General features: G+C 43.5%; 1 protein-coding gene across 2 annotated transcripts in view; it reads right to left on the reverse strand.

The window, feature by feature from the left end:
- LOC128698297 (F-box only protein 30) overlaps positions 1 to 9,736 on the reverse strand; it is a 56,978-nt gene extending 47,242 nt beyond the window's left edge. Inside the window, exons 1-3 of one of the 2 annotated variants that reach the window (XM_070104430.1) lie at positions 9,707 to 9,736; positions 2,323 to 2,521; positions 1,381 to 1,628 (exon numbers count right to left, since the gene is read on the reverse strand). In XM_070104430.1, the coding sequence (XP_069960531.1) occupies positions 1,381 to 1,628; positions 2,323 to 2,519 (445 nt within the window). In that variant the 5' untranslated portion in view covers positions 2,520 to 2,521; positions 9,707 to 9,736. Of the gene's footprint in view, positions 1 to 1,380; positions 1,629 to 2,322; positions 2,522 to 9,528; positions 9,676 to 9,706 lie in introns of those variants that run through there. The other variant, XM_070104431.1, reaches the window with a different exon arrangement.
- Between the last annotated feature and the right edge of the window lie 629 nt (positions 9,737 to 10,365).

A 10,365-nucleotide genomic window follows, 5' to 3' on the forward strand; every position in this document is an offset into this window, starting at 1 on the left:
ATCATGGTTCAACTTTACGATGGTGCAAAAGCAGTTGCTTGGGAGATGAAACTTAAGATAATTGCCCAGCATGAAGGTGGTAAGTTCCTAACTTGTAGTATTCGTTTATTAACGTTTTAATACTGGTATTTAGTTTTTTAACAAGTCGGCCGTCTCCCACCGAAGCAGGGTGACCCAAAAAGAAAGAAAATCCCCCCAAAAAAAATATTTTCATCATTCAACACTTTCACCTCACTCACACGTAATCACTGTTTTTGCAGAGGTGCTCAGAATACAACAGTTTAGAAGCATATATGTACGTATAAAGATACACAACATATCCTTAGTATATCATATTCATATTCGACTTATGATACTTTTGACTTACTGTGGGTTCATTGGAACACAACACCACGGCCACGCTAGCTGGAGATTCGTCTGTAAAAACTTTCATTTGTGGTCACAGTGGTGCCTATGCTAACCTTCCTATGGTGTAGAAATACAGTGGACCCCCGGTTAACGATATTTTTTCACTCCAGAAGTATGTTCAGGTGCCAGTACTGACCGAATTTGTTCCCATAAGGAATATTGTGAAGTAGATTAGTCCATTTCAGACCCCCAAACATACACGTACAAACGCACTTACATAAATACACTTACATAATTGGTCGCATTCGTAGGTGATCGTTATGTGGGGGTCCACTGTATACCTAGTTGGACGAATCTTATTCTGGGTAGCTGGTCCAGTGGCTAAAGCGACAATTATTGTGGCTAGCTGGTCCAGTGGCTAACGCGACAATTATTGTGGCTAGCTGGTCCAGTGGCTAACACGACGGTCTGGAGTTTTGAGACTCTCTGATCGTGGGTTCTATCCCCACCCATGGTATGGCTTGTTTGCAATCGTGTCATTACGATTTCGTGAGTCATGTTAACTGCTTTGAGGGGACTTGAGCTAGAGTTCGTCACGGCCACGCTAGCTGGAGATTCGTCTGTAAAAACATGCATTTGTGGTCACAGTGGTGCCTATGCTAACCTTTCTATGGTGTAGAAATATACCTAGTTGGACGAATCTTATTGTGGCTAGCTGGTCCAGTGGCTAATGCGACGGTCTGGAGTTTTGAGACTCTGATCGCGGGTTCTATCCCCGCCCGTGGTATGGTTTGTTTGCAATCGTGTCATTACGATTTCGTGAGTCATTATTACCCATCATTATTATTACTTGCATATTCATGGGAAGCACTAAACCTGTAGGAGCTATACAGCACCTTGGAATGGAAGGCAGTCAGATTTTATCCAGGAAAATATATTTCCAAAATAATTGGAAGGAGAGCTCTTCACCAGCATGGGCACAGCTGTCTTAACAAAAGTTAGAAACTAGACACAGAAATAACCTTTACTTACCTAGATCAGTAGGATCATAGAGTGCAGTTAAACCTTTAGCCATGGACACTTTCTCCCTCTCCTTGGCCCCTAAGGCCCAGCGATTCCACTCAGCGTTACATATAATGACTGAGGCAGGGCAAAACGGCAAATGTTCAGCTACAAATCGGCGCTGCATCCAGTGCGGGCAGCCATAACCAGCGTTGATGCAGGGCACTCTCTCGTGGCTACATATAAGACGATGTTCTTCCATTTTGCACACGTGGCATCTGTAATGTTGGGTCATAAAGAATAAGAAGGCACAATACCGTAGCTGGAACGATACACAAATAACATGCTCATAGGAGAATGTAACTTATGACGATGTTTTTGGTCCAACTTAGATCATTAACCAGTCAAAGAATGAGACACTTGTGCAATATTTGGGAATCTTTATATAGAAACGTTTCACCAGCCAGTGGCTTCTTCAGTCCAATACAGAGAAAAATGATGGAAGACATTTAGCTTAGGATATTTATTAGAGGAAACGTTTGGCCATAAAGCCTTTCAGGGCAAAACGTTTCCTCCACCTGAACTGTACATAAGTGTCTTTTCCCACAAAACAACAGGCTAATAGAACTGGTAGCCAACACTCTCGTGGCTTTACACCCTGAGAGTCCAGGTTTGATCCCCAGTACGGGTGCAAACATTGCGCATGTTTCCTTACATGTGCTGTCCTATTCACCTAATAAGTAAGGTACCTGGGTGTTAGTTGCCTGGTGTGGGTCGCATCCTGGAGGACAAGATTGAGGACCACAGTGGAAATAAGACAGACAGTCATTCAATGATGCACTGCCTTTGTTGGGTTATCCAGGGTGGCTAATGCTCCGGGGTTAAAATTTTGAACAAAATCTCTCTCTCTCTCTCTTACTGTGGTGCTGCAGTTTTCCTGTTCTTGTTAACTGTGAATTCTGGCAAACTTACCTGTGGCCACACCCGTTGGAACACACATCAAACTCGCAGCACCAGCCAGGTTTGGGACGCTCTGTACACCTCATCATCTTGATGCAGTGTTCACAGTGGAAATGTATGTTAATGTCCACCTCATCATCATAGTCGTCAGGAAGGGCAATGGATTCGTCACTTCCCTCGTCATTGTCCGACTCTACGGGTGCTTCCATCTCTGCAGAAGATGTAAATGATTATTACAGGGAAATCCTAAAACCATAGGTTCATACGACAAAATGAATTCAAAGTCAAAGTTTATTTCCACAGGCATTTTAGTAGCTTTGTGCTTAACAATATTTTATCACATGTAAACTACACTTTATACACTACACAAAGAAATAAATTATTATTATTATTATTATTATAATCAAGGGAGAGCGCTAAACCCGCCAGATTATGCAGCGCCTGTGGGGGGGATGTGGAAGGAATTCAGGCTTAATTCAGGGAACTGGAGCACAGATCTAATTCCCTAGTTCAAAAGCCCTTCACCAACATCAAAGAACCTTTCTTGAAGGGACAAAGAAATAAAGGTGTTTATTATTTATTTATACAGTAATGGGTGACAACAGAATTCACGCGAAAAGCCCATGGTTATACAGAGCATTTTGGGCAAGTTGAAGCCTAACTTTAGACTAATAAGTGCTACAACCATCGGAATGTTTAAAGAAATTAAATGATTGTAATAATGTTGGTAGAATTACCGACAATATGTGAAGTAAAAGGACACAAGTGCAACTAATGTGACATTTTTTTGTGGCAACGTTTCTCTCTCCAGGAGCTTTATCAAGCCGATACGTATCGCCTTGATAAAGCTCCTGGAGAGCGAAACGTTGCCACAATAAAATGTCACATTAGTTGCACTTGTGTCCTTTTACTTTACAAATTAAATGATGATAAAATTATTAACAATGGGACGCCATGAACACAGCTCTGCTTATGTAGCTACAAACAGCCGATTTGTATTGGTCACCTTATGGAAAATAGGACTAAAAAATCTTAATGGATGTAAGCCAGACAGTCTGTCATGGCTTCCCTGGATTATCCTGGGTTACTAACCCTCTGGAGTTTACCTGGAGAGAGTTCTGGGGGTCAACGCCCCTGTGGCCCGGTCTGTGACCAGGCCTCCTGGTGGATCAGAGCCTGATCAACCAGGCTGTTACTGCTGGCTGCACGCAAACCAACGTACGAGCCACAGCCCGACTGCTCAGGAACCGACTTTAGGTGCTTGTCCAGTGCCAGCTTGAAGACTGCCAGGGGTTTGTTGGTAATCCCCCTTATGTATGCTGGGAGGCAGTTGAACAGTCTCGGGCCCCTGACACTTATTGTATGGTCTCTTAATGTGCAAGTGACACCCCTGCTTTTCATTGGGGGGATGTTGAATTGTCTGCCAAGTCTTTTGCTTTCGTAGTGAGTGATTTTCGTGTGCAAGTTCAGTACTAGTCCCTCTAGGATTTTCCAGGTGTATATAATCATGTATCTCTCCCGCCTGCGTTCCAGGGAATACAGGTTTAGGAACCTCAAGCACTCCCAGTAATTGAGGTGTTTTATCTCCGTTATGCGTGCCGTGAAGGTTCTCTGTACATTTTCTAGGTCAGCAATTTCACCTGCCTTGAAAGGTGCTGTTAGTGTGCAGCAATATTCCAGCCTAGATAGAACAAGTGACCTGAAGAGTGTCATCATGGGCTTGGCCTCCCTAGTTTTGAAGGTTCTCATTATCCATCCTGTCATTTTTCTAGCAGATGCGATTGATACAATGTTATGGTCCTTGAAGGTGAGATCCTCCGACATGATCACTCCCAGGTCTTTGACGTTGGTGTTTCGCTCTATTTTGTCGCCAGAATTTGTTTTGTACTCTGATGAAGATTTAATTTCCTCATGTTTACCATATCTGAGTAATTGAAATTTCTCATCGTCGAACTTCATATTGTTTTCTGCAGCCCACTGAAAGATTTGGTTGATGTCCGCCTGGAGCCTTGCAGTGTCTGCAATGGAAGACACTGTCATACAGATTCGGGTGTAATCTGCAAAGGAAGACACGGTGCTGTGGCTGACATCCTTGTCTATGTCGGATATGAGGATGAGGAACAAGATGGGAGCGAGTACTGTGCCTTGTGGAACAGAGCTTTTCACCGTAGCTGCCTCGGACTTTACTCTGTTGACGACTACTCTCTGTGTTCTGTTAGTGAGGAAATTATAGATCCATCGACCGACTTTTCCTGTTATTCCTTTAGCACGCATTTTGTGCGCTATTACGCCATGGTCACACTTGTCGAAGGCTTTTGCAAAGTCTGTATATATTACATCTGCATTCTTTTTGTCTTCTAGTGCATCTAGGACCTTGTCGTAGTGATCCAATAGTTGAGACAGACAGGAGCGACCTGTTCTAAACCCATGTTGCCCTGGATTGTGTAACTGATGGGTTTCTAGATGGGTGGTGATCTTGCTTTTTAGGACTCTTTCAAAGATTTTTATGATATGGAATGTTAGTGCTATCGGTCTGTAGTTCTTTGCTGTTGCTTTACTGCCCCCTTTGTGGAGTGGGGCTATGTCTGTTGTTTTTAGTAACTGTGGGACGACCCCCGTGTCCATGCTCCTTCTCCATAATCTTCTGGAGATAAGTGGCATTAAATACTGACATATAAAAACAAACACAAACACACTATAATGCGATCCTATACCGACTACATTTTGCCCACACATATCACCCGATGTGAGTGATAAGTAGTCAATAAAAGATCATATTATACTCCATCTATGTCTATTTTTCCATAATCTTCTACTGTCTCTGGACCGACTATTATCATGGAAAGTGCTAAACAAATAATTACGTGCATAGCATTATAATTTTGTTTGTGAGAAAACAATAAACCTGCAGGGGAGGCACACAGTACCTGGGGAATAAGAAATAATCAGGTTTGATCTGTGGCAGGGATGGATAGCTCCAATTCTTTAGATCAAGAGCCCTTTACCAGTATCAAGGCATGCAAAATAAAACTAATAAAGTTTCTTATTAAATAAACTAAATGAAAACATAAACATTAATAAAATCTCAATAATATTAAAAAATCTCATAAATATTCATGTCATCAATATTCAAAAATCTCATCAATATTCAAAAATCTCATCAATATTCATAAATCTCATAAATATTCATAAATCTCATCAATATTCATAAAAAACTGATGAAGCTACAGTATTTCAGACAAATTTCTAATCACTGATTTTTCAGCACTGATCAGAAATTTATATTTTTATTTTCACACTGGCCGGCTCCCACCGAGGAAGAACGACCAAAAAAAAGAAGAAATGAAAGTTTTCTTCTTTTTACATTTAGAAACATGTTATATGGACAAATCTCTGCTGTAGTGTGTGATCTAATATGTGAGGAAGAGAAGTTAAGAGACTATAATAGGATAAATGCCAAACTGCTTGGCTTGAGGTACCTTTGGTTATTAACCCTCTGGTAACAAGTTTTAACCCGTAAACGGTCCAAACACATATGTACGTTTTTTCAACATTTGAATGTAATAAAAGTAGATCTTTTTGTTTATTTTACATTTCAAAATGTGTAAAAAAAAAACGTAGATCTACTTTTGTAGCACTACACATGTGAACGTAGATCTGCTTGGACCGTTTACGGGTTAAGGATGAGTTTCAGCATTATGTCTGCATATTCACATATGTACAAAAATTACTTATACGTACAGGTGCTCCACAGTTTATGATGGGGTTATGTTCCAATAAACCCTTTGTAAGTCGAAAATATCAAAAGTCGAATATGAATATATGATAAATAAATAAGTAAATAACTACTGTCAATTAATTAGTGCATAAAATACTAATGAAGTTCAACGATGAGAAATTTCAATTACTCAGATATGGTAAACATGAGGAAATTAAATCTTCATCAGAGTACAAAACAAATTCTGGCCACAAAATAGAGCGAAACACCAACGTCAAAGACCTGGGAGTGATCATGTCGGAGGATCTCACCTTCAAGGACCATAACATTGTATCAATCGCATCTGCTAGAAAAATGACAGGATGGATAATGAGAACCTTCAAAACTAGGGAGGCCAAGCCCATGATGACACTCTTCAGGTCACTTGTTCTATCTAGGCTGGAATATTGCTGCACACTAACAGCACCTTTCAAGGCAGGTGAAATTGCCGACCTAGAAAATGTACAGAGAACTTTCACGGCGCGCATAACGGAGATAAAACACCTCAATTATTGGGAGCGCTTGAGGTTCCTAAACCTGTATTCCCTGGAACGCAGGAGGGAGAGATACATGATTATATACACCTGGAAAATCCTAGAGGGACTAGTACCGAACTTGCACACGAAAATCACCCACTACGAAAGCAAAAGACTTGGCAGACGATGCACCATCCCCCCAATGAAAAGCAGGGGTGTCACTAGCACGTTAAGAGACCATACAATAAGTGTCAGGGGCCCGAGACTGTTCAACTGCCTCCCAGCACACATAAGGGGGATTACCAACAGACCCCTGGCAGTCTTCAAGCTGGCACTGGACAAGCACCTAAAGTCAGTTCCGGATCAGCCGGGCTGTGGCTCGTATGTTGGTTTGCGTGCAGCCAGCAGCAACAGCCTGGTTGATCAGGCTCTGATCCACCAGGAGGCCTGGTCTCAGACCGGGCCGCGGGGGCGTTGACCCCCGGAACTCTCTCCAGGTAAACTCCAGGTAATTACTGTAACTAAATACCAGTATTGAAAAGTAAATAAATGAATACAAGTTAGGGACTTGCTGCCTTCATGATTTTGCGGCGTCATAAAGTTAAAATATTGTAATTCGAAGCATCGTAAGTCAAGGAGCACCTGTACAGTAAGTCTTCACTTTACATCGTCAGTAAGTACATACTTGGAAGCTGCGACTGTAAGTGAAATGGTGTATAATGAAACCACAAGCTCTTCCAACATCCACACCTCAATGTCCATCGTCAAACCTCTTTAAAAATTTTAGTTTAGTTTCTAATATCACACTTTTTTTGTGTTTTTGTGGCCGCAGACATCAGGATGCACCGCGCACCTTTAGCACTCTATGTAACATGGCTAAATAAAGGAACAAATGTTTGCAAAGCAAAAAATGAAAGTAGCACCTCCTACCACCACGCAATTCGAAAAGAATAACAATTGTGGCGGGCTAGCTGAGTCCTTAGAGTTTAGCGCTTAGTTTTGACTATAAAAATAATAATCACCAAGTGGTTTCATACTGCATTGTTTATTGTCATGCATTTGTACGATTATCATATACTTCATGAATTTATATTTTGTCTCCACACAGACAGCAGCCACAGTCAGAATCAATCTTTTTTCCTCATCAATGTTATCTTAATAATAATAATAATAATAATAATAATAATAATAATAATAATAATAATAATAATAATAATAATAATAGTAATAATAATAATAATAATAATATCTTTATTTTCTACATGTACAAGGTATACAGATCATAGCTGACATCAGTGACATACTACTATATAGAAAGCCGCTTGTTATGCTGAGCATTTCCCTCAAATTATGTCAGTTTTGTCCCAGGATGTGACCCACACCAGTCCACTAACACCCAGGATGTGACCCACACCAGTCCACTAACACCCAGGATGTGACCCACACCAGTCCACTAACACCCAGGATGTGACCCACACCAGTCCACTAACACCCAGGATGTGACCCACACCAGTCCACTAACACCCAGGATGTGACCCACACCAGTCCACTAACACCCAGGATGTGACCCACACCAGTCCACTAACACCCAGGATGTGACCCACACCAGTCCACTAACACCACGGGCCACCATCACCAGGCCACGGGCCACCATCACCAGGCCACGGGCCACCATCACCAGGCCACGGGCCACCATCACCAGGCCGGGCTGTGGCTCGTACGTTGGTTTGCGTGCAGCCAGCAGCAACAGCCTGGTTGATCAGGGGCTGATCCACCAGGAGGCCTGGTCACAGACCGGGCCGCGGGGGCGTTGACCCCCGAAACTCTCTCCAGGTAAACTCCAGGCCACGGGCCACCATCACCAGACCACAGGCCACCATCACAAGACCACAGGCCACCATCACCAGGCCATGGGCCACTGTCACCAGGCCATGGGCCACCGTCACCAGGCCATGGGTCACCGTCACCAGGCCATGGGCCACCATCACCAGGCCATGTGCCACCGTCACCAGGCCATGGGCCACTGTCACCAGGCCACGGGCCACCTTCACCAGGCCACTGGCCACCGTCACCAGACCACGGGCCACCGTCACCAGGCCACGGGCCACCATCACCAGACCACGGGCCACCATCACCAGGCCACGGGCCACCATCACCAGGCCACGGGCCACCATCACCAGGCCACGGGCCACCATCACCAGGCCACGGGCCACCATCACCAGACCACGGGCCACCATCACCAGGCCACGGGCCACCATCACCAGGCCACGGGCCACCATCACCAGGCCACGGGCCACCATCACCAGGCCACGGGCCACCATCACCAGGCCACGGGCCACCATCACCAGGCCACGGGCCACCATCACCAGGCCACGGGCCACCATCACCAGGCCACGGGCCACCATCACCAGGCCACGGGCCACCATCACCAGGCCACGGGCCACCATCACCAGGCCACGGGCCACCATCACCAGGCCACGGGCCACCATCACCAGGCCACGGGCCACCAGTGATACATTATTGACAACATTTCGCCCACACATTGAGCAAAATGTCACTGGGGGGCAAAACGTCCTTAATAAAGCAACACATATCAATCTGTTTTTAACTCAATATGGCCAAAGTTTATGGGCGAAACATCGCATTATTAGTGATTTTTTTATTACCTATTTTTCCCCCCCTTCATAATAAAGATAAATGGGAACGCTAAGCCCGTATGGGGCAAATGGGGTTTCTGGTGGGGTGTGGGGAATGTGATCTTGATCCAAGGTGAGGGAGGGCAGATCCACTTCCTCGGATCAAAAAACCCTTTTATTACCTTCGAAAATTTTTCAATAAAAAAAATATTTACGCGGGGAGCGCTATATCCGTATGGGCTCCCCCGCCGTCCGCGGATCCTGAAAGGATGGGAGTGTATGGGGGATCTTGATCCGAGGAAGGGGAAGGCGGCTCCACTCCCTCGGATCAAGAACTCTCCTTTATTACCTCAAACTTTAAAGCACACGCGAAGCACTAAACCCGTATGGCGCCCACGGGGATTCTAAAAGGGGGAGGGATATATGGGGCTCTGGGTCCGAGGATAGGGGAGCTCAGCTCCACTTCCTCAGAACAAGAACCCTCCCTGGAAGCCACAAAAATAAGATATATAAGAGAGGAGACCAACCCTGGCTGACTACTGGCCGACGTCCAGACCAAGAATAATAATCCCTTTTTTTCCCTTTTACACCTAAATAAAAACCGTTTACTCCATTTTTTGTGTTTATATAGACGCCATGGACTCATATACATCAAATACCATCTATAAAAACTTGGATATCCCCCCAAAAAGGGAAAAATGTGATATATTTTCACCAGAACATCCGAACACCGGGGAAGGTTTCGGACACGTCCATCTTTATTTTCCTCTGTTATTGTTAATAAAATTATTAATTATTGATTTTATTTAGGAAATTCTACTCAAAAAAATTACATTACAATAAATACGCCATCTAATTAACTAAGAGGTCTATAATTACTATAATTTATTATTATCATCTACAAACTTTATATAATTATTATCTAGAAAGTTTCCATTTTTGGCCTTATATTACCATTGTGGTCCTTATATTACCATTGTGGTCCTTATATTACCATTGTGGTCCTTATATTACCATTGTGGTCCTTATATTACCATTGTGGTCCTTGTATTACCATTGTGGTCCTTGTATTACAATTGTGGTCCTTGTATTACCATTGTGGTCCTTATATTACCATTGTGGTCCTTATATTACCATTGTGGTCCTTGTATTACCATTGTGGTCCTTGTATTACCATTGTGGTCCT

This window comes from Cherax quadricarinatus, chromosome 92 (assembly GCF_038502225.1).
Source record: "Cherax quadricarinatus isolate ZL_2023a chromosome 92, ASM3850222v1, whole genome shotgun sequence".
In the NCBI taxonomy this organism is placed as follows: Eukaryota; Metazoa; Arthropoda; class Malacostraca; order Decapoda; family Parastacidae; genus Cherax; species Cherax quadricarinatus.